This window comes from Eschrichtius robustus, chromosome 7, assembly GCF_028021215.1.
Source record: "Eschrichtius robustus isolate mEscRob2 chromosome 7, mEscRob2.pri, whole genome shotgun sequence".
Lineage (NCBI taxonomy): Eukaryota > Metazoa > Chordata > Mammalia > Artiodactyla > Eschrichtiidae > Eschrichtius > Eschrichtius robustus.
In genome coordinates this window covers 112,666,138-112,690,520 of record NC_090830.1, presented here as the reverse complement: position 1 = coordinate 112,690,520, position 24,383 = coordinate 112,666,138, and the positions used below count along the sequence as shown (strand labels likewise).

At 51.3% G+C, this 24,383-nt stretch overlaps 2 protein-coding genes and 1 pseudogene across 2 annotated transcripts; 2 read left to right on the top strand and 1 right to left on the bottom strand.

Annotated features, from left to right (window-relative positions):
- The first annotated feature begins 2,880 nt into the window (after positions 1-2,880).
- PITX3 (paired like homeodomain 3) lies at positions 2,881-13,648 on the top strand. Its single transcript, XM_068549030.1, has 4 exons — positions 2,881-3,081; positions 12,000-12,129; positions 12,301-12,503; positions 13,061-13,648. Exons 1-4 carry the CDS (start codon positions 2,881-2,883, stop codon positions 13,646-13,648), a joined length of 1,122 nt encoding a protein of 373 aa, XP_068405131.1.
- A 1,237-nt stretch (positions 13,649-14,885) lies between these two features.
- On the bottom strand, positions 14,886-17,541 carry ELOVL3 (ELOVL fatty acid elongase 3). The gene is given in 4 exon segments (XM_068549108.1): positions 14,886-15,313; positions 15,570-15,721; positions 16,359-16,490; positions 17,441-17,541. Coding segments are annotated over 4 exon segments (813 nt in total).
- Positions 17,542-21,115: 3,574 nt separating this feature from the next.
- On the top strand, positions 21,116-22,210 carry LOC137767190 (formylglycine-generating enzyme pseudogene; annotated as a pseudogene).
- The last annotated feature ends 2,173 nt before the right edge of the window (positions 22,211-24,383 follow it).

Genomic DNA, 24,383 nt, shown 5'->3' with positions numbered 1-24,383 from the left:
ATCTATTCCAACCTCCCTTCCCCCACCGTCGCGTCTGCTTGCCCTGTTTGGCTTCTCATAAATGAGTCTGTCCCATCCCAACTTTGTTTCTGTGTCTTGTGCCCCATTCCTATCATCCTGAAATAGAGACGATGGGAGTTGACAGAAAGCTTGGATATCTAATCCAGGTCCTTTCATTTTACAGAGCAGGAAATTGAATCCCAGAATGGAAAGATGGCCCCCACGTTTGTATAGCTAGTTAATGACAGAGCAGAGAAACAAACCTAGGTGTCCCCACCCCAAGTCCAGCTCTCTTTTTCACTGTCCATCGATACCTCTTATGCTTTAGTTTATCAGACTGTGACTCCCAGCTCTGACCCTCATCCTAAGCTTTGGACACTCTTTACCTATCTAGAAAAAAGCTAATCACACAGGTTAGTCCACATCACCAGTGACAGGAAACTGAAGCCTTTCCTGAAGCCTTAGAAATGCTGAGAGGCCTGAGGGCAAGATGCCCACCACAGTCTTCACTCTCCTGCCCCCAGCTGCCTCTCCCCTGGCAAGAGATGATAGAGGTTGCTAGGATATTTAGAATTACCTAGAAGTGAGAGTGTGTAGAAAGAGGACAGAAGGATAAGTTTTCTCCTTGCAGATTGAATGGTGGAATTCCCAGCCCATTTGCTGGAATAAATCCCAGTGTCCCTGCAGACCTGAAGAGACTGCTAGGAGACAATGAAAAAAGATACCAACTCTCTCCCCATTTTCTCCCATTTATGGATGACTCAAGTCCAGGGAAGCTCCATTCCTAACCCCATAGGACTGTGGTCTCAAAACCAGACATCCAAAGACCATCCTTGTGTTAGAATCCTCTAATACCAAGAAACCATCAGGCCTGACATCAGAATTGAAGAACTCCTTAACAGCTTCCTGTACCTGCATGTTGGGCTCCTGATCTCTGGGTCTAGCTGAGGATCTTGCCTCTTTCACCCAACGAGAGTCAGGGGCAGAGGATACAACCACCATAGCACATCTTTCCAGCCCACCTCTGAGCCATTTTCCACCTTCATTTGAAAACTGGGATTTGGTCTCCTGGGCTTATCTCAGATTGAGAGGTCCTGCATAACCAACTGAAAAATCTAAGTGGGCCAAAACTCCCTACTACCCTATCTCCACTCCTACATACCTCCAGAAATCAATCAACCTAAAAGTATGAATGGAATTGTGTGTTAGAGATAAGGAGGAGAGAGATGACAATGTCCCAGCCCCTTCTAACCTCCATCACCTTACCAGACAAAACATCTCCCTCTCAGATTTTAGTACTGAGTGTCTACATCATGCCTAGGAATAGAAAGATGAGGAAGACATGGTCCTTGCCCTCCTAAATCTTAGCATCATAGGGGACAACACATAAGCTGATCTCTTCCATATCATGGGTGGGGTAATAGAGGTACACACAGCAGGGCTGTGGGAGCAAGAGACTACACATCTGGCTAACGTGGGAATTCAGGAAAGGCTTCCCAGAGAGAATGAGGCCTGAGTGGAGCTTAGGGGGATGAGTAGGAGTTGACAAAATGAAGACTGGTTAGAAATATGTTACTGTCAGAGGTGTGCAGAAAACCACTAGGAGACTGGAGATTAAGACAGGGTCAGGTCCTGAAAGTCTGCTGTGCCACGAAAGGGAGCTTAGCCTTTATCCTGAGGGCAAGCAGGAGCCACTGAAGGGTTTTAAGCAGAGACATGACTGGTCAGATTCACCTTAGGAGTATATTATATAATAGGGCTTAGGGCCCTCAGGGACACCCTAGAAACCCAGCCTGACTCCACATGTTGCTTGGGACATCTGTTCTATCCCTTGCAACTCCCTAACCTGCAAACACCAAGGCCACACCTTGCCCACAGAACTGAACTTGGTATCACCAAGGAGCAGGTAGCCCTGGTAAGGCTGGGAGAACATAGCCTGTGTGAGACAAGAGTGCAGACTGACAGGGAACTTGCCCAGGCCTCTGAGGAGTGCCCAGCCCAAGCCCTGAGAACCAGCTAGAACCTCTTTTAATTTTGCGGGGGGAGTGATAGTTACTTGTCCAAGGTCACTCAGTGATGTTGCAGCTGGTGGCAGGGTTAGAATGCTGTTTTAGTTTGTCTCACTCCAAACTGCTTTCTCCACGAAGCCACCTTCCTTGGAGGAGAGGAAAAAAGGGCTGGGGTGGGGGTGGGGATGGGGGGGTGGGGGCGTAGCCGAGAAGAGGAAGAGAGAAAAATGCAAGGAAAAAAGGAAAAAGAGGATCAGAAAGAGAAATTAGTCTTTCGAAGTGGCAGGGGAGGGAGGAGTGAGACAAACAGCAGAAGCAGAGTGGTGGCGGAGAAAATAAAAGAGGAAAGAAAGGCGAGACGTGGGAGGATTGGAGCAGAGACAAAAGGGCAGAGAGACAGACAGCGACAAGTGCAGAAAAGCGCCGAAACGAGCGGCAACGAAGTCTGAGCGCTGAAACCCCACGGCCTCTCCCGGCCCGTGCGCCCTCCCACCTGGTCCTATCCCCCCAGCACCGTTCCAATTCGCTCGGGGTGGCGGCCTGGTCCCACCTCACCGCCGACCGGCCCCGGCTCCGCGGGGATACCCGGTCCACTCTACGCTCGCCCGCTCGGTTCTGCCAAAATATTCTTCGGCAGCGCCGTTTCAGCCACGTGGGGAGGGGCGTGGCCCAGTTGCTGAGGAGCGCCTCCGATTGGCTAGGGGGCGGGGTTCCTGGCGGTGCGCCGGCCGGACCACCCCCCTGAAGGCGGGGCCAGAAAATTCACAGCTGGAAAGGGTGGAGCCCCGGTAGCGCAGCTGGAAGGGGGCGGGGCCCGACGCGCGAGGCTCGCAGCGGCGGGCTGGGGGCGCCCTGGGCTGCCATAAAGTGAATGGGCGCCAGCGGGGGGTGGCAGTCCGCGGCGAGGCTTACTCTCTCCCAGCGAGTCCGGGAGCGCCGGAGCGGAGCGGCGGCCCGGGCGCAGGGGGGCGGCCCCCACCCCGGCCGGGTGCCCGGCCTCTGGCCCCTGCTTGCCCTCCAGACTGCGGCCGCCGCCGCCGCTGCCGGGAGTCTGCCTGCTGCGGGACTCACTGTGAGTGCTTGACCATGCGGGGGACAGGGGCTCACGGGGCCGAGGGGCCATGGCCGGACTTCGGGATCCCTAAAACGGGACCTAGGGCTGCTGAACTGGAGAACGGTTCCTGGGGAACGGGTCGAGACAGGGAGGGCGAACTGCAGGCCTGGGGCCAGGACTTAGAAAAAGGGAAACTTAGCGCCAGGACTCGGGGGACAGAGAAGGCGAAGACTCGAGGGATCCGAAGAGAAGTCGGGGACATGAGGTCAGGACAGGGGCTTCGCGAAGCAGGGAGTCGAGTCGGGAAACCATTACCAGAAAGCGCCCTGGAATCCGGGGGCGCGGGGCCGACAGCCAAGGAGCCAAAGGGGTTGGCGAGGCCCTGGCCAGCGGGGGCAGCTGGCGGCGGGCGCCCAGCAAGGCGGCAGTTGGCAATGCCCAACACCCCTCGGCTGGGTCTCAGACTCCAGGGACCGGGAGCAGGGGTGCGTTAGTCGCACAAGCTTCTCTCTTCCCAGCTGCTTTGCAGTTGGGATAGGAACGGTGTTGTGAGAACCCGACAGCGACCGGGTCAGATGGCCGCTGTGTGGGCTGCAAGGCCGAGGCTGGGTAGTCCGAGTGACCAGGCGGCGGGTCTGGTGTGTCTGCTTGGGGTGTCAGGGCCCTGATGGGTCCCGACCTGGGGCAGCCACGGAACTGGACGGAATGTTCGCGGCGCGCGGGGGCTCAGGGCGGACAGAATGTCCGGCGCAGCGAGGTTGGTCTCTCCGGAGCAGGCGCTGTGTCGGGCAGTGGTGGACAGAATGTCCCTGGCCGAGTGGCATGTCCATTTACCCCGCAGCGCCTGCCCAGCTGCTGCGTGTACGGTGGTGTTTGCTGTGGTGGGTTGCCTGGAATCGCAGCTCACACTTTTCAAACTTGTCTCTGCTCCTAGGGGCTGCGGGACAGGGAGCAGGGAGTGAGAGTAAAGGCTGAAGCCTGGCCTTGGGTTGGAGTGGCCCGGGAGACATTCCCTCTCTAACCCAGACTAGATGCGATCTGAGCATCACCCCGGACTTCCAGAATCCAAATTTGTGGAGAGAGAGCCAATGGTGGGACTGCTCGTGGGAACCAAGACCAGGAAAGGAAGGAATGAACCACAAAGGGCAATGGGAGGGCAAAGAAGAGCCTAGCACAAGCCCCTGACAGCTTTAGTTCCCTCACAAACTCAGAGTCAACCCCTAATTCCAACACAGCTGACCAGGCACCCCCCAGACTCTGCCTGGGTTTCAGCAGGCTAAAGTCTCCTTCCCCACAGTGGGCAGAAGCCCAGGCCCAAAGAGAAAACTGCAGCCCTTTAGCAAGGCAAACCCTGTGGTCTTGTTTCCCTTTTTGCTTCCTCAGTCCCACCAATCCCCACACCACTCTGGTGGCTGAGAGGAGGTAGGAAGGAGACACAGAATCCAGACGCTGGGATCCAACATGGGACTTTATTGCTCTCCATCTCTGGTTGGGAAGGATGTCTCAGCCCTACCCAACTACCCTGTTTGCTTTTCCTACAGCTGGGAGAGGGCCCTGATTTCTTTGGACCCGTACAATGACTGCCCATCCTGACTCCAACTCTTTAACCAGAGCCCAGTTAAGCTGAAGGGAACAGAGTAGGGAGAACTCTCCCAGTCTATGTAAGTAAGCAAAACAGCCCATTTGGTGACTGAGTTTCATGGGGACAAGTGCAGGGTAATATGTCTAGCAATGAGTAATCTAAACAAGTGGGTTTCAACCTTTCTCACCCTCCAACCATGAATGACATATAATACGTCCTCCCCACACTCCCACCTCCACTCCTTAATTTTAAATTCACTTATCACCAGCTAGGACATTGTTTTCCAAACTCTTTTGTCCCTCTCCCCTTTTTGATAAATATAGAGTCATATCCCAGTTACCCCCATCACATTCTGATACCCTTTTCAAGGGGCTTGTGCTCCCATTGCCTTTGAAAACCACTGAAATTATGGGTGAAATGAAAGGCCGAGTCAGGAAAGGAATAGGGAAGGCATTACCTGAAGACTGTAGCCCTAAGTTCTACTTTTGCCAAAAAGGCCAAAAAGCAATGGCATTATAATAAAGATGACTAGAAACAAAAGGCAGACCTCCTGCCCCTGCATAAAGCCATATAGCTGAGTGCATGCCTGGTCACTGGCTCTTAGGGAGAATGTCATGGACCCAGCAAAGGGTCAGAGAATGGTGGCAGAAGGGGGAGCCAGGGGCTGCTGGAGAGAGCAAACTTGAAGGTTTAGGCCTCTGGAAAGTGAGATAGGATGGAAATTCACAAAATAAGGAAAGGCCTAGATAAGCAGATTTGTTTGCTCCCCAAATCCTGAAACCAGAGATGAGGGGGCCTCTTAGAACTGGAATGATGCAAGCACAGGATGAATAGGAAAATGTTCCTTGGCACACAGTGGGCAGCAAACTTCCAGAGCTCTTTTCCAGAGAGGTGGTAGAGGCAGGAAGTAGAAAAGGAATCCTTAAGGGCTTGGAAGGATCAATGCATGTCAGAGCTACAAATGGTTGCTGGAGTGGAGGGGGCGAGGAGTGGAAAGAGCTCAGTCCCTGGTCTTAGGAGAACTGGATTAGAATCTCTTCAATCTGTGTAACCGTGGACAAATTTGTCTTCTTAGAGGTGAAATAGGGATGGTCATTCCTGCCATTCAAAGTGGTTTTAAGAGTTAAATGATATATTTGAAAGCCCTTTGCAAATGGAGAAGCACTACAGAAATAAGAAACATTATTGCTATGATTATGCCCAAACTGTAGGTCCCCTGTAAGCACAGAATCTTTGTTTGGAAGGGTGGCTTCTCAAGCCTTAGATCAGCCTGCTAGCATCTGTGATCCAGTCATGGGAAGATTCTCAATGACAGATGAGACACCCTATCCTAGGCTTCAGATGCCAGCCACTATCCCTCCCCAAGAAGAGTTCTAGGGAGCTCCCCAAATGCTTAGCTCCTCTACCAGACCAAATATCCTGATCTGATCCCTGCCTGCCTCCTGCTCAAGGATGTGAATATGGACCCAGAACCCAGGTCCAGGAAGGGAGGGCCGAGGAGGCAAGCTGGAGCTGAGTTGGGGATGAGCACAAGAGAAAGACACCACCCAAATCTTTTCTTCTCCATTCACCCTAAATGATGCTTCCTAGAGTGTGAGGGAGGGAGATGGCAGCTAACCTGAAGGGTCCACTAGGTCCTGAGCTTTGGGACTATCTAGAGTGTCTATCTAGAGTGTCTAGTCCCTGGTCACTGACAGGGACCCATGATAAGAGTGATAGGGAAATAAAAGAAAAGGCAGTGGGGTGAGAAAGCTGCTTTCAGAACTCTCTCCACTCCTCTTCCTTCCCTGGGGCCTTCTTTTCACCTCTCATAGTTTCCCCTTTCTTATCTCTCCCCTACCCAATCCATTCTGCTCACCACTGCCAAATAAAGATCCCAAAGACACTGCTTTTCTGTCACTCCCTCGCCTGCAAGCCTCCAGTGACTCCCACTGCTGGGAGCAATGCTTCTCAGAGGGGGTGAGGTGGGAGAGGGCAGTATAGGAGTGGGAGTGGCATGACACTGCAGGCTAAACCAAGCCCATCTTCCTGGTGTGGTGATGTCACTTGAAGATGTCTCTTGGAGATTTGGAGAGAAACCATTATTTTTTATATTAAAACAAACATAAGTATGGAATGCAATGCAAAATTTGCTTCAATTTTTAATATAAGGCTGAAGATCTCAAAGAAATTTCATACTGGCGGCCGCTGTTTCAGGTTGTGCCCCTAGTGTCCTGTACTATCTTCTCTCTTACTTAGTCTCAGGGGTGTTTTGGTGGAAAAGCTGGAGATGCTCTAGCCTACACTGTTATCAAGCCTGGACCCCCACCTCTTGCCCCTCATTGGACACCCTCTCAGCCTGACCATTTTTCTCTGATGATCTCCCATTGCCCACACTGAGACCCTGGCCAAGCTAGGCTCCCTGCTACCCTCTGAACCTACTGCTCTGTTATTTAGAAGCCTCTGCCTCCCTAATTTCCAGATCAGCCAGGTGCTACATTCTCTGAGCCCCAAAACTTGATACCACCTTACATGGGCTACCGTCTTTCTGATCTTCCACGATCTGAGAATCAGGCCCATGCAGACCACCATTCCATCCTGTGCTCTGTTTGCCTCCCTAGACTGTAGGCTCCTAGAAGTTAGGGTCTGTGCCTTACCATTCTTGGGTATCTGTCTTAGCACCTAATGCTTGTTGAAGGAAAGAAGAAGGGAAGGGGGGAAAGGGTGTGGAGGCCCATTTCTCTGATCCCTGATTTACCCCTTGATAAATTAAGTGCATCAAATCATTGTTGCCTCTACCTGAGTCTTAGGGTTTCCTCTTGGGGCTGTGAGCCTTGTCTGCAGCTGTCTTTATTTGCCCTCATTTGCTCACTGCAGCTCAGCAGACCAGACAGTGTGGGTGCTAGGCATCCCTAATAAACATGAGGCTGTGTGCACTTAAGGGCCTCACTTTAGTTTTAGGTTTATAGGATGGTTCCGTCCTAGTTTAGGGCACTGGTTTACACCTGTTTGCCAACTTGCTGCTTGCTGAGCTGAGCCACAGCATCACAACTCCATCCCCTCTTATCTTCTTTTTCATTCAGCCCATGCAAGAAAAGGTTTTCTCCCATTTCAGTTCCAGGGTGTGCCTCCTGCCTTGGGTATTATTATTGCAACTACTTGGGGGCTCTTTGGCTGTGACCCTGGTCTACCCCTTTGGCTTCAGGACAAAAGTGGGTGCACATGGCTGTTGCCTTCTTGCCATGAGTTGTGTCCCTTGGAAACCATGGCCTCCCCACTATGGCCTCGCTGGTCTGTGACAGTCTCTGCTCTCCACCTTAATTATCTTGGATATTTTGTTCTTGCTGCAGTCCATGACAGCCTCCTGTAATTCCATGCTGTACTTCAGAGTCAGAGGTCACCTGCAGGCCCTCTATTCTCCCTAGGGCTGGGATTGCCACCCTGACACCAGTGGGGCCTGGGCCATGCACCCCCTGCAGGGTGTGTCGGAAAGGCTAGGGTGGGGTCCCCCAAGTCCTCCCCAAGAGCTGGACTCAGCACCACTGTTATCTCAACTCTCTTTGGCCCCTCCTGGTATTTCCTACCAGCATCAACCAAACCTGTGGCTTCCAGACCTACTGCCTGTCCCTGTCCACTGAGTGAGGCGAAGTCCCTGGCCGCAGTCCCAACTCCCCAGCTTCCCGACCTCCAGCAGTTTGGGGGAGCTTAATCCTCAGCCAGCCTGTCTCCAGCTCAGACAACAGCTTGGCGCCCCCAGCCTCTGCCTGACTAGCCCACCGGACACGAGTCTGCTAGAGGCCTCTGCCCCCACCCGCTCTCTCCATTGCCTGCCTGGTATTAGTGTTCCTGCTTTTTCAGCTCCACAGACAGGGCCCTTCTCAGCCACATCCCCTCTTTCTGCTATGACTAACCCAGCCAAGAGCCTGAAGCCTTCATTCTTTCCTCTACCACCAATCCCTGGTGCCCAAAGTGGCTCCCAGCTTGGGCTACTCTGCCCATTTGGCTGTTTCCTTATTGACTGGACCCTCCTTTATGTTTAGGACAGAGTGCTCACAACACACACTTGCATCCCTCTCTAAAATGCAGCATGCTTTCCTTTATTCAGAGCAACTTTTCACTGGGAGACACAAGATCTAGGGAGGTGAACCACTCAAGCAATGGCAGAGACAAGAATGAGATCTTATTTACCACTCTATCCTGAGTGCCTTACTCAACGCCCAGCTCACAGAAGGTGCCAAACAAACATCATTTCAATGAATGAGGGGGAAAACAACAACAACAACAACAACTTGTATAGAGTTTGACCCCTACCCATTTTTTAAAATAACTATTTATTTATTTATTTATGGCTGCATTGGTTCTTCGTTGCGGCGCGCGGGCTTCTCATTGCGGTGGCTTGTCTTGTTGCGGAGCACGGGCTCGAGGCGCACAGGCTTCAGTAGTTGTGGCACGTGGCCTCAGTAGTTGTGGCACACGGGCTTAGTTGCTCCCCGGCACGTGGGATCTTTCCGGACCAGGGCTCGAACCCGTGTTCCCTGCATTGGCAGGTGGATTCTTAACCACTGCGCCACCAGGGAAGCCCCTACCCATTTTTAAATGTTATGTTTTATTTTAACCTTGTAACAGCACTGAAGGTAGATAGGGAAGGGATTATAATCTCACTTTTACAGATGAAAAAATATGCCTAGATAGGTAATTTGCCAAGGAAACACAGCTAGTAAGTTGGGGAGCCAGGACGTGAACCCAGATCTTTTGACTCCAAACCTAGTTTCTTTGGGGTATACCAGATTACTTTCCCAGAAGGAGCCTCGTCATTTTCTGCCCCCCACCGCTACCCCATCCTCTTTTTCCAGCATTCTCATACCTTCTCCCCACTCAGCCAAACAGGCTCTCTCCAGCAGCCACTGAGTGTAGACCACTCCCTCCCGTGGCTCCTTTGGCTTCCTCCTCCCCCACAGAGTCCTTAGTTCCTGGGACTGAGAGCTGAGGTTCAAAGGGGCCAGGAAGGGGAAGGGGGAGGATAATGGCTAGCTCCAAAACAGCCGAGGCAGCTGTCCCTGTCACAGAGAGAGGAGACTGTGTGACGGTGTGTCTGTCTGCCTGAATGTGGGAGCGCATGTGTGGGAGAGTGTGTGTTTGTATGCCTCTAGCTCCAAGTCCTAGTGCTTATTTTGTCTGAGTGGGGGCCCGTGTGTGTCTGCATGTGTGTCTGTCTGTCTCTGGGAACACACAGCCTGAACTCTGCTTTCTCAGCCTCATCTTTTATTCTGGCCCTTATCTCTCCTCACCCTGCTTCCCTCTGCTGAAATAAAGGGTGAAACCAAGACACAGGTATGGAATGCTGGGGGAACGGGAGTTTGGAAAATGGGAAGTCTGGAGGCAAAGCAGACTGGAAGGATGAACGGCAATGGTGGGATTCAGCGTTCCCTACAGGGAAACCCAACTGTCCCTCTTTTCCCAGTTCTGCCTTGCTCCTGTGGGCCTCTGGAGAGGTCAGGGGCATGGTTTGCAATTTTGAGGGCATCTTACGTATGAAGAGGAGACTTCAGAGCACCCCTTTTTCCAGCTCTCAGTTCTAAGCCTCCCCAGCTACTTGGGAAGAGCTACTAGTCAAGGCTGCTCCAGGTCCCTCCCAATGGCCTCTCTCTTCTATTGGAGCATCATTGGGCAAGCCCTAAGCCTCTGACTCCTGTCTTCAGATCTGGAAGGGGAGGGAAGCAGAGCAGCCCCACCCCTGGCCTGACTTCTCGCCTTCCTTCCCGGGGTTCCATTCAGCCCTGCTTCTCCAACCCTAGGAGAGGGTCCAAGGTCTAGTCCTCTCTGCCTGTGGAAAGAACAGGGACTGTTTCTCAACCTCCTGCCTTGACCTCTGTCCCATCCCCAATCTAGCTTGAGAGGTGGAGAGGTGGGGGGACAGCTGTCATCTCTGAGCTGCTTGAAGGGGGCATTACCATGTGCAAATACAGGCCGCTGCCCATCTGCGCCTCCCTGAGAAAGGCTCCTAATAAATTCAGAGCAGCCAAGTGACACACGTCTCAATCTAGGCTAATCCTCCACATTAATGCCACCTTGCACAGCCTGAATTAAGTCCCTGTTAATGGGGAGGCAGATGGACCCCTCCTACCCAGCTTTTCATCCCTGTTTCTCTGTCCCCAGCCTCCTTTGGTTCTCCTCTGACCAAGAGGCATCTGGAGTCTTGAGCCCCACTAGTGCCCCTTTCCCTTCCCCCCACCAGAGGGGGCCTGGGAGAGCCAGAAGGAAACGGGACTCTGCAGGGGAAACTTGGAGGGGGACCCAGGCAGGCTCCTGGGCAATGTCAGCTAAGGTTTGGCATAGGGAGTAAGGGTAGGAAGGGGGTTTTAAGAAGCCCACATCCACAGCCTGGGGTGGGCCAGCAAGAAGCCGCACGTGACAGTGGTGACTCGTAGGATGCAGTGTGTGTCTGGGCAGGTATAGAAGCAGAGGGTGATTTTCAAACTTGTTTTTGATCCTGGAAGACTTTCTTCAAATGAAATCTCTCCAGAAAGCATAAACAAAACAGACAAAAGCAGGGCTGCCCTAGTTGAAGTAGACCCGAGTAAGATCAGGCTAGATTTCTATCCCTGAGGTTAGCCCTAAGTTCCAGTCCCTGAGGGGGTTTGTGAGGAGGGCCCCAAAGAACACAGTCTGAAAAAGCAAACAAAGAAAAGCATAGTTTAGGAATCTCCCAGACCTGGTTCAGATCCCAGCTCCACTGCTTACAAGCTCTTTAACCTTAATCATTACTTCAAGTCTCAGTGTCCTCACCTGAAAAAGGGTGATCATACCTAATATTGATGCATTCTTGTGAGGGGAGAGATAATGAGGTGAAGACACATAGTAAGTACTCATAAATGATAGCAGTCATTCTCCTTATGGGAGACATATTAGGCCTGGTTCAAAATCAAATCTGTCCCACTGGAGAGTGAATAACACAGGTTCAGACTGCGTCTCAGGTGTGACTGGCTGAGAGGCATGTTTGAGTTTAAGGGGATATTGGGCACTCGTGTGAGAGGGAATTTAATTTTTGAGTATGTGGCGTATGGTATGCGGTGTGCAACAGTGTGGTTTTCATTAGTTCAATAAATATCTGTTGAACACCAACAGTGCACCAGGCAGGGTTCTAGGTGCCCAACACTGAAGAAATCAAAGTCTAGTGTGTATAACTGTATAAAATCTCTTGAGTATACACCTCTCCCCCCCTTAGGCTACTGTTTCCCCATTCTATCCTAGGGCACCCTACACAGGGGTAGCTCTATGTCAGTGCTAGAGAACTAGTGGGGAAACACTACTGGGAACCGGATAACCCGGAGATTTTCTTCCCATTAACCAGGTCTGTGTCTTCGCTTCCCTCCAGAGTGCTCCCCACATGGAGTTCGGCCTGCTCAGCGAGGCAGAGGCCCGGAGCCCCGCCCTCTCGCTGTCAGATGCGGGCACCCCGCACCCCCCAATCCCGGAACACGGCTGCAAGGGCCAAGAGCACAGCGGTGAGCGCGCCCCCTTCTGGGGGTGGGGGAAATAACAGCTCCATCCCTAACGAGGGTGGGACCCGGGAGCGCAAGCCCAGGTGGGAGTGAGGGGCCCCGCCGAGGAAGTCCCCGAGCCCGGGAATCCGCACAGGCAAGGACGCGCTGTGACGACCCCACCCCGGCCCCCAGACTCGGAGAAGGCCTCGGTTTCGCTGCCCGGCGGCTCCCCCGAAGACAGCTCGCTGAAGAAGAAGCAGAGGCGGCAGCGCACGCACTTCACCAGCCAGCAGCTGCAGGAGCTGGAGGCGACCTTCCAGAGGAACCGCTACCCCGACATGAGTACGCGGGAAGAGATCGCCGTGTGGACCAACCTCACCGAGGCCCGCGTGCGGGTACGCCGCCCCCCACCCCCAGAGCCGCCACCCTCACTCCATCCCGGGCCTCCCTCTCGCGGGCCGCTCAGCAAGTAGCTTCGGAACCAGCATCCTGTAGTTCTGCCCTGCCTGCCCCATCCTCGGACCCAACAACCGACGTCCCCCGGCCCCGGCCCCTGCCCGCACGGCCTTCTTTCCACCAGCCTCCAATCTCTGCTCTTCCTGCACCCTTTCACTCCAGACGGCGCGCTCCTTCTCCCCTGGCACTGTCTCTGGTTCTCCTCTTCACTTCTCCTAGACCCGATCCTGCTGCCCACCCCCGCAGCCCTGTCGCCCCCGACTCAGTTCTGCGGCAGACTGCTTCTTTCTCAGCCCGCTGACTCCGTGAGCTCTTCCCTCACCCCAACCGGCTGCTCCATCACCCCATTCCCGTTTCTGCGGTGGTTATGCTCCACCACCTCCTCTCGCTTATGCTCCGCCCGGCCCCGGACCCCGCTTGGTCCCCTGTCTGGGCGACCCACCCACCAGCCGCCTGCGGGGGCCGGGCCCTGACAGCCTTTCTCCCACGCCCACAGGTGTGGTTCAAGAACCGGCGCGCCAAGTGGCGAAAGCGCGAGCGCAGCCAGCAGGCGGAGCTGTGCAAGGGCGGCTTCGCGGCGCCGCTCGGGGGGCTGGTGCCGCCCTACGAGGAGGTGTACCCCGGCTACTCGTACGGCAATTGGCCACCCAAGGCGCTGGGCCCGCCGCTCGCCGCCAAGACCTTCCCGTTCGCCTTCAACTCGGTCAACGTGGGGCCTCTGGCTTCGCAGCCAGTCTTCTCGCCACCCAGCTCCATCGCCGCCTCCATGGTCCCCTCGGCCGCGACTGCCCCGGGCACTGTGCCAGGGCCCGGGGCCCTGCAGGGCCTAGGTGGGGGGCCCCCCGGGCTGGCTCCGGCCGCAGTGTCCTCCGGGGCAGTATCCTGCCCTTACGCCTCGGCCGCAGCAGCCGCAGCAGCAGCCGCCTCCTCCCCCTACGTATATCGGGACCCGTGTAACTCGAGTCTGGCCAGCCTGAGGCTCAAGGCCAAACAGCACGCCACTTTCAGCTACCCCGCCGTGCCCGGGCCGCCCCCGGCCGCCAACCTCAGTCCGTGCCAGTACGCAGTGGAACGGCCTGTGTGAATGGCCCCGCCCGCCGATCATCCCTGAGGGCGGGGGCGATAATTTACAGCCTCTACGGACTGGGGTCGTCTTGCTTGGCTTGCCCGCGCCCCGGGGTCTGAGAGGGGTGCTGGGGCAGTCGGGGCTGGGGAGGCGGCCGGCTCAGGAGAGAGCCTTCCCCCTCCCAGGCCTGAGGGGTGGACTGGGCCCTTAGTCCGCGACCCTGGAACTGAGGCCAGGAACAGGGACCAGTTCCCCGGGGGGGCCAACTCACCCTTGGTCCACCCCGCCTTCTCCAGACTCCCCTTCCCCGGTTTTCAAAGATAAATGAAATAAACGTGCGCGGACTGTCAAAGGCCTGATGATTCAGAGTTGCGGTTGAGCCTTCTCCCCTCATCCTTCCCCATGTCTAAAGGAGAGCTGGGTGTACAGGAAAGAGATAGGGGTCCAGGCTTCTAGGGCTTCAATCCTCCCCAGGCCCCCATCACCAAGATGGGGAAGCCTGGGGATTCCTGGAGCTGAGCGGCGCACGCATGCGTGCGTGCGTGTATGGCTTGGACAAAGCTGGTACTGCAGCGCCACCTCGTGGTCTCATGGAGGATAACTGGAAGGTCTGATCTCGAATGCTTACTTGAAGGTGTCAATTCTGCAGCTTAGGAAGCCTATGACTTTAGAAAAAGTTACTCCACCTTTCTGCACCTGTTTCTCACTGTTCCTATGAGGGGCTTGGGCCTCTAACAGCAATAAACTTCTGGTCTGTAACAGACATTTATTAAGTGCCTACCAGGCCTAGTATTCTTATTGAGTGTCTGTGTGTGACTCTCATCCTTCCACACACCCTCTTAAGCTTCTCACCCACTGCCAGCAGCCCTCCTCCTCCATCACAGCAGTCCCCTTCTTCCTCCAAATCCCCAAACCCCCAAAACCTTGTTGAAATCTTTAATTTAAAAAATAGAGCAAGAAGAAGAAAGATTTCTGGAAATATAGATCACTCAGCCCTGGGGAGCCTCCTCAGTACCATTCCATCCCAGGGACTGTTTGGCCTTCACATTAAAAACAGAAACATCAAAGTACTAGATCACACCCCCACCCCAGGGGTGACACTTCTTGACTGTCATAACCTCCTGCCACCTTGGGGTACACATCCCGTAGGGAAACCATGCAGAAAAGGCATCCTAATTATTCTCCCAAACCTAAGCTCAGCCCCTAAATGCCCTGGGGAGGAGAGAGCTCGGGGCTCCTTCTTTTCTCCAACCCTTCACTGGCTCTTGGTCTTGGCCTTGACCTTGGTAATTACATAGTTTTGGTGGAAGAACTGGACAAAGAGGAGGAAATAGGTTGTATACAAGATGAAGGACCAGAAGAGGTGTTCCTTTGTGGTATGGCATCCCTGTTCCTGTCTCCAGATGTAAGTCAGGATACCGACAGTGGCTCCCATAAACATCTGCAGGATCTGCAGGCTGGTGATGAGCATGGGAAACCACCTGGGGGGCTTTACTTTGGCAGCCTTCAGAGTATAGTAGGTGTACATGATGGCATGTACACCGTAGTTCATGGTCATGAACCAGCCGCCTGCAGCCACCTTGTTCTTGTATCCAAAGCTCGTGTAGAATAGCACTGTGCTGTGGTGGTACCAGTGCACAAAGATGAGCGGCCGCTTACACAGGATGATGAAGGCCATGTCTCCTGGGAGATGGGGAGTCATAGCTGGCATACCACCCAGTGTTGGGACCACCCTCTGCACTGGACGTGGGGGCATATGGGTAATTGTCAGGGCAGGGAGAGGGGTCTTTGTGGCAGAGAATCTAAGGAGGGGCTTGGGTGAGAAGTGTTGTTAGGACCCAGGGGTGGGGAAGGGACTTTCCATGTGATGGGTAAGGGGGGTGCCCTGAGGAGGGGTGCAGCTGACTGGACACCAGCGAGACAAAGCCTTGCCACTCACCAAGTTCAATGATCTTGCTGAGGACAAAGAAGCAGGATCAGAATTTGACTATGGGATTATCAGTGAAGATGAAGAAGCATACAGTTTTCTTTAGGCTCCCCCTAAGTAGCACGGTCCCCATATAGTCCCATGTCCTCACTGCCCCAAGGATACTGAAATGGGACAGAGGAAAAGGGTATAAGGGTCATTCCCAGGCATCAATCCATGCTTCACCTGGTCAACTTCCACCACCTCCCCACCCTCCATAGGGGATGGGTCACAGCTTCTGAGATCCTGTGGCCAACCTGGTAGAGCCAACCAGTAATCTAGAAGACATGAAGGCTAGGGAAGGACCAGGGAGTGCTGGAGGTTGGGACTGAAAGTTGAGTTAGGGAATAGGGCTCATAGGATGGGAGGAGATGGGTGGCAGGATGGGGGGTGATCAAAGGAGTTTGGGGGGGCAGAATATGGGAAGAAGGGGCTGGGGAAGTTATTGGAAGGTCTTGGGAGAGGGTATTAGATGCAGAGAGTATTAGAGGCTGGGGAAACTGTTGGAAGTACCAAGACTCCAGGAGCACAAGAGGACTCATGAGAGAGAGCAGAGACGGCCAGTTTGGGGACTGGAGAAGGAAAACAGGGGAATATGGGAGGAGGGTGGAACCTGAGGAGAGAAGTTAGAGCTGAGAGAATGGGATAGGGAGAGAGTTAGGGGGCAACTTGGGGAGTTGATACAATTGAGGCTTCTAGAAAGTTTTTAGGGATAGAATGTGGGTCTAGGGTCTATAAGATGGGGGGGGGGAGGTGTCTTACCTGAAGATTGCAAGGCAGAAGGACCAAAGGATGAGAGGTCCCTGCAGGTTGAAGCCCTTCCGTGCCTTCATGTAGTTCTGTCCCACGAAGATGAGCAGCAGGTAGATCAGAGCTATGGTGAATGAGGTTGCCCTGGCAGGCAGAAGGGAGAGGGGACGGGCTTATGGGTAGGTGCTGGTTAGAGGAATGCCCACTCATATCTCCAGGTGAGTGCTCTGGGTTGGAGTCCTACTTCTGCCACTTACTAGCTGTGTGACATTGGAAAAACTACTTAGTTTTCTGAGCATTAGTATTCCCCTTATTTTGTAAGAGGGGAATACCACTCCTCTCCTGACAGTGTTAATATATATAAAGTACCTAGCACAGGGCAGGGGCTATGTCCAAGGTTTCTGTGATTACTGCTCTCTCAATGGGGTTGGGAGTGGGTGACAGCTGCTGACCCATGCCTAGAAGCAACCCAGGACTGTGGTGTAAGAAGAATGTGGCAACGGCTTCTGCCTGGTTGGGTCATGGCAAATTGGCTGGAGCACAAAGTCAACCCACAAACACCTCTGAGGAGCTCTAGGGCAAAGCCCGAGGAAATTTTGGAAGAGTATCTAGATTTTGTCTCCTTCTCCACAGCAGGGATGATGGAGCATTTGAGGAACAAGATGATAACTGTGAAGGGCAGGCTGTCCCCGGGTACCAGCACTATGCACGCATACACACACATGCGGCCACAAAGGATGGAGAGTCATTTATAAGGTGGGTGGGAGTAGGAGTTCAGATCAACTCCATTCTTCAGAGACCAGTTCTCACTACACTCTTTCCTCTTGGTTTCTGTCTCCTCCCACATTCCTCACCCCATCCTCTTATTTCTGCCTTCCTTTCTTCCAGACCTAACCTCTTTGAGGTGCCACACTACCTGCACCTTGGACAACGGGTACATGAAGCCAGTACTGGGGAGCCCGATACCTTTGCTCTTTAGCAAAATCACTGTGGGTATTCTGTGTATCGCCCTCCCCCTCCTCCGCCAATCCCCCCAAATAGCAGTCATCAGAGTTGGGCCCCTGACACGGTTCTTCCCCTTCTCCAGGTCTCACCAGTACTCCTCCAAAACGGGCCTTATGTCCTGGAACAGCTCGAAGTTGTAGGGCTGGAACATCTGCTCTACTTCATCTGAGACATTCATGGCTGTGACCATTTCGTTCTGCAGATGCTGAGGTCGGGAGCTTAGGGAGCTGGACGAGAGTTAGGGGACCGAGGATGGAGCGAACCTTGGGGTTAGGACTGACCAGACCCAGAACCCAAGGAACTACGCGGCAAGCCGAAGAGCGTCATATCCAGGCACGTGCGCTGCAGTCCAGCCGGCTTCCACGACCGCCGCCACTGCGATATATAACGCGGAATTGCCAAGCGGCAGGCCTCGGAGGCTCGCGGCCCCCTCCCTGCGCCCGGCCACTATCCAGTCTCGACTAAGATATGCCCCTGTCCCACCCCTGGGCTGCAGCCCGCTCTCTGATTGGTCATTCAATGGATGAGGCTCCCCCAGAAGCCTCGCACTACAGTTGGCCTTCGCCACGCCCACCTTCCCATCTCTTTCTCCCCCCCACCCCCCACCCCCCACCCCCGCCGACACTTCCACTCCCACCTGCTTGGCTTAGCCATTGTGGCCTTGCTAGTTACCAAGACAGGCCAGGCTTCACCTGGCACTGCCGACTATAACTTTGGCCTCAGTTTGCTTTAATCCTGACCTACGTGGCAGTGAGCAGAGAATGGAGGTGTCCTCAGTCTCTGGTGCCAGACATAGGGGTGTCAGTTTCCCACCTCCCCAAGACGCTGGGAAAACCAGGCCTGGGATGAGGCTGGGTCAGGCTGGGGAAGGAGCAGCAAAGAGCCCCTCCCGTAGTCCCACCTGCCTCCCTCAGGTCTGTAGTCGTGGGTGGGAGGGAGATGAATTATAATGAGTTTTATTGTGGAGGTAGTTGATGTTTGTTGAGGCTGTTGTGGTTTCTTTACAGTTTCCTGAATTCCTGAACTGCTCCAGCCTGACACCCAGTAATAACCCTGGGGAGGGAATGGGGTCACCCTCTGGGCTTCTAGGATTATTGTCATCAGGTTTCCTGGAGACCTCCTGGGATTTATAGAAGAGAAGATGCAGTGCATCTCCCAGTGTCCTGCGGTTCTCCCCTAGTCTGTGCTTATCTAATCAAATCTACTTTTTCCTTGCCTGTATACTCAGCCCCAAGCAAATAAATATTTTAAAACTTTTAAGGCCTTACTTATTTCTCTCCTAGTCTTTATGAAAGTGAGGGGGAAATACAAGGCTTGAAGGCAGTTTGAGATAAGATGGAGATTTGCAAAACAAATGCTAAGATAATTAAATATAAAATATTTAAAACCATGAAGCATCTATAAATGGCTATGTGCAGTAAAGCCCTCAGGCTCTGTAGCCAGAGGACCCAGGTAGGAATTTCAGCTCCACTTCTCAGCTACTGTCTGAGCTGAGGGTGGAGCGAGAAGTCCTGCCCATGCTATCCAAATGACTCTCAAGTGCATCCCTTTGTCTCTGTTCCTCATCATTTCTCACCTGGTTACTACAGCCACTACCTTAGTCACGGTAACTGGTTGCACCACCGCCTTCTCTAATATAGCGCTTTCTATTGCATTAGAATCGAAAAAGAATACCCAAACCTGGCTGATCATAGCATTCCTGAGCCCCAACCCCAGAGCCTCTGACCCAGTATGTGGTCTTGGACCATACTTTGAAAACCACCACTTTCTGTCCTCTCAGCCAAAAGAGGGTTCTCAAACGTAAATTGGATCAAGCTGCTTTCCTGCTTAAAAACTTACTGGCTCTCGATTGCTTCACACATAGCCTGACACTCAGAAGGTGATCAGCACATGTTTGATGGATCAATGAACAAATGAAAGAATGAACATTGCAAGAATAATACCACCTAGGGACTTCCCTGGCAATCCAGTGGTTAAGACTCCATGCTCGTAATGCAAGGGGCACAGGTTTGATCCCTGGCTGGGGAACTAAGATCCTGCATGCTGCACAGTACAGCCAAAAAAATTAAATTAAAAAAAATTACAAACATAGGTGTGGCCACCTGTTGGGATCTTTACCAATTGAAAAAAGGAAAACAAAACAAAACAGCTTAAAAAAAAATAATTCCACCTAGGTGTTACAAGACCTGGATTCAAATGTCAGCTCTACCATTAGTCATGCGATTTTAGGCAAATTACCTAACCTCTCTGAGACTCAGATTCTTCAATAAAATGTAGACAGTCATACTTGCCTGCCTACCTCACAAGGTTGGGGTCAGTATACAAGTCAGATAATATCAATGAAAGGACATTATGGACTAGACACATGGAAATCTCAGGGTGAATCATTTGGGGAGGTTTACAAATGCATGAGTATGTATACACAGTCCTGGGTTTCTCTCAAATAAAGATATTTTACATTGCCTTTCCCTGTGAAGTTGAATGGTGAGGCTTGAGGGAGGGGTGTGTGTAAGAAGGGAAGAAGAAGAAAAACCTCCAGAAATTATTTCCTAGGGGAAACCTTCCCTGACATTTGGACTTGGTCTGCTACCCCTGCTATATATAAATTGCTCTCATAGCATGGCATTTCTTTCGTTCAATGAGAGTTTATAATGATGATTTCTTGATTAATACTTGTTTCCCCTACTAGTCCTTGAGCTCCATAAATGCAAGGAATATGGCTACCTCTCATTAGCTACCAGAAAGGTCTTTCTAAAACATACATTAGATCATGTCATTCTTCTTTAAGAACAAAAAAATCTTCAGGACAAAGTCAGATTCCTGAGGTTAGCCCTGACTCTTCCTTTCTAGCCAATGTCCCACCATCCTTCAGCCCAAGCGTTCCACATTTTAGCTATAATGGAAGAGTTGCAACCCCATAACACAGCACCATATTTTCAGACTTTTCAGCTCCTTTACCTCTCTCCATATTGTTCCCTCTCCGCACACATCATTTTCTCACCTGGACAAATCTTATTGTTCCACCCTAGCTCTGAAGTCACTTACCCTGCAAAAGCCTAATCTTTTTCAGACAGGGTCAACCCTTCTCTTCTTTGTCTTCCACCCACAGGACTTTGCCCAAACAGCCTGCCAGGATTGTGCTTCTACCGAGGGAGTACAGTTAACCATATATTTCCTATACTATCCTGGCTCCCACACCCTATCTCAAAGGGTCGTTTTTGTTAGGTCACTCCCCCTCTGAGGAATGCACACAGCTCTTGGCACAGAGCGGGCAACTCAAAATATGTCTGTTGCTTTGAATTGAGTAGGCACCTAAGAGGAAAAACAAACAATAAACACGTGTATTTAAAAAAAGACTCAACCTCTTTAGTAATTAGGGAAATGCAAATTAAAGACTGTAAGCATAGTATGGTTCCAATTAACAGCCATTAAACCGAGTAAAAATTAAATACCCAGCGCTGGTCCAAGCTTTGGGTAACAGATACATTCACACCTGGCTAGTGGCGAGGTAAACTGCCATAATCCTTCTAGAGGCACACTTAGGTAACACTTAGCAAGAGCCAACTAGCTTGCTTTGACCCAGTCTCTCACCTAGGAATTTAAAACCTGGTGAAATAGAACAAAAGAAAAAAATATCTATGTGTACTAAAATACTTACGTCATTGGGACTTAAAAGAGCTGCAAACAATCCACTAATGAATGCTTAAATTATTAAATACTACATTACATACTAAGATTTCAAAACAGCTTGCAGCTACCAGAACATGGAGAAACGTGAAACCATGTTTGGAAAATAACGTGAAAGAAAAACAATATTTAAAACTGTATCTAGCTCGTCCTCCTGCCGCTGCTCTTGGGCCGGGCGGCGCGTGGGGGAGGAGGGCGAAGAGGCCGGGGAGAGGCTGCAGGCTCCTGGGGTTCTGGCACTCCCCAGCGGCCCGGGGCCCATGGCAGCTCAGCGGCCGCGCACCGGGAGGCGAATGCCCGGGGCTCGGTCCCCGGAGAGCCGCCGTTCCTACCCACCAAGGTGATCCCCATCCCTGCCGGAGTATTTACAGTGGGCACCAATGATCCTCAGATAAAGTAGGATGGGGAAGCACTTGCTAGGAGAGTTGCTATTGATGTCTTTTACATGGATGCCTATGAAGTCAGTAATGCTGAATTTGAGAATTTGTGAACTCAACTGGCTATCTGACAGAGGCTGAGAAGTTTGGTGACTCCTTTGTCTTTGAAGAAATGTTGAGTGAGCAAGTGAAGTCTGATATCCAGCAGGCAGCTGCAGCTGCTCCCTAGTGGTTACCTGTTAAAGGCACTAACTGGAGACACCCAGAAGGGCCCAACTCTAGTGCTCTACACGGGCCAGATCATCACGTCTCCTACTGCACGTGGATGGGGAAGCGGTTGCCCATGGAAGCTGAGTGAGAATACAGCTGTCGACGAGGCCTGCAAAATAGACTTTTCCCCTGAGGCAACAAACTGCAGCCGAAAAGCCAACATTATACCAGTTTTTGGCAGGGTGAGTTTCCTGTGACCAACACCGGAGCGGACGGCTTTCCGAGGAACCGCGCCTGTTGACGCCTTTCCTCCCAATGGTTATGGCTTATGCAATATAGTAGGGACGACTGAGAGTGGACTTCAGACTGGTGGACCGTTCACCATTCTGTTGAAGAAACGATTAACCCAAAAGGCTTTTTCCCCTTCTGGGAAAGACCGGTTGAAGAAAGGTGGATCCTACGTGCGCCATAAATCCTACTGCCTATAGGTGTCGCTGTGCTGCTCGAAGCCAGAACACACCCAACAGCTCCGCTCGGAATCCGAGATTCCGCTGTGCAGCCGACCGCCTGCCCACCACCGGCTAAGAGCCAAGAAGAGCCTTCCCGAATCCGAGAAGTCGTGTGTAACCTGCACACGGCTTCCATCAGAACGCTGAACAATCTCGTGTGAAGAATTCCCGCCCCGAGGTGGGTTACATGCCTGCCCGATGGCCAAAGGAACGCCATTGCCAGACCAAATCGCTGACTTGCATCAGCATGTGTGATTTATCGTGTGGTGTATTTCATGTTTTACCTTTGAGAGGCTTTAAAAGAGGAAGGAAGTGGAGGGCACCCTGAGCTAGGCTTCAGGAGGCCTGCCTTCTTCCCCTGCGGTTAGACCCCAGAGTCCCACACTTGACCTTCCTGGGCCTCAGTGACCTCATCTGTCCAGTGAGGGGATACACAACATGATTTCTGAGGCTCTCTCCCACTCACAGATTCTCTGAATATATCAGATTCTGTTGTGATTTCATAGTGAGAATTTATGACTGATTATTTTTTACCTATTTTTTTCCATGTGTGAACCTTGGGTGATACTAACCATGTACAATAACTGTTCTCTTATGTATTATTTTCAGAAAAGGATGGGGGTGGTGGTGGTGATGAGTCTTTATATTCATACTGCATTTCTTTTTGTCAAGGAAATCAGTGTCTTTTTTTTTTTTTTTTTTTGAAATCAGTGTCTTTTACATTGTTATGATGATTCCCACTTGGGTCAGTGATGGTATGCTCAAGTTCAGCAATCTGAACACACAGGAATGTCTGCAGGGTGACTCTACTGTGCTTTATCCTTTAACATTAAATGCCTGTGGTTCAGGGGGGCAGTTACAAGCCCCATTTCCCCCGTCCCCAAAGCCTTTGGTGAATGTGAAACGTGTGCTACACGGAGAAACCTGTTTAATTCCAGATGTAGGAGAAAAGTAACAAGAACCTTGAATTAACTGTTTTCAAGGTACCCAATGTTTTGTAATAGGGAAGCAGGAAATCTTATTGGCTGTGGAGTATCAGATGCTTTGGATCATGCACTATGTCAAATAAACTGGTATCTGCTAAATAAGAAAAAAAAAATTTTTAAAAAGAACTATCTATCCTATTACTTCAGTTATCTAAAAATGATGATGTCCTTAAAGATTGAAGTCAAAAAGAAACACTAAAATATGAAATCATTTGATGGGATGGGTGAGATTATAGGAAAGAATTAGAAGCATTTAAGGTTTTTTTTCATGATACTTTAAAATTGATCTCATAACATTTTTTAATGCTATGCACCCAGGGAATTATGCTTTTAATATAGGAAATGATCAGATATAATGTTAAGTAAAAAAAATGTAGGATATAGAATGTACGTGTAATATGGTCTCAAATTTGTAGAAGAAATGTAGATGGAAAGAATATTTGCAAACTTTTTGTAGAGAAAAAATATGGAAGAAAACTATGTTGAGAACCAGTATTGGAAGGAAACACACCAAAATGCTAATAGAGTTTGTCTGAATAGTGAAATAATGGGTGATTTTTATATTATTTTTATAATCAGTAAATGTTCAAAACTAAAATGAATGTATTGAAATTCCTTGGATTTCAGTCTTTGCTATGTGTTCTGTCACTAATTGGCTTCTCTGCTTCTACCTTCCCTACCCTAAGGTCCGGCATGTCCCTATCAAATTCGTCTCCTTTCCCCAGTATTTTTACTGACTTGGTTTGGCTTCTAGATTTCTGCTGTGCCTTTACTGCTGCTTCTTCTCATACTTCCCACCTCTTTAATGATGTTGTTTCTTTCTTTCTTTTTTAAAAAATATTTATTTATTTGGCTGTGCTGGGTCTTAGTTGCAGCATGCAGGTTCTTCGTTGCGGTATGCGGGATCTTTTTGTTGTGGCATGCGGGATCTTTTAGTGGCGGTATGCAAGATCTAGGTCCCTGACCAGGGATCAAACCCATGCCCCCTGCATTGGGAGCACGGAGTCTTAACCACTAGACCACCAGGGAAGTCCCAATGCTGTTGTTTCTTAAAGTCCTGTCCCATCTCTTTCTCACTCTATACTCTCCTTCCTGGCTATTTAATTCCCTCTTAGGGCTTTACCTGTTACTTCTATTTGGATGACCCCACATTACTTACCTTCTATATTGACCTGTCTTCTCTATTCTTGCTCACATTTGCAGCTGCCCATTGGACTTCTCCACTTGGTGACTTGAGTTACAGACAGCTCACACTCAGGTGTA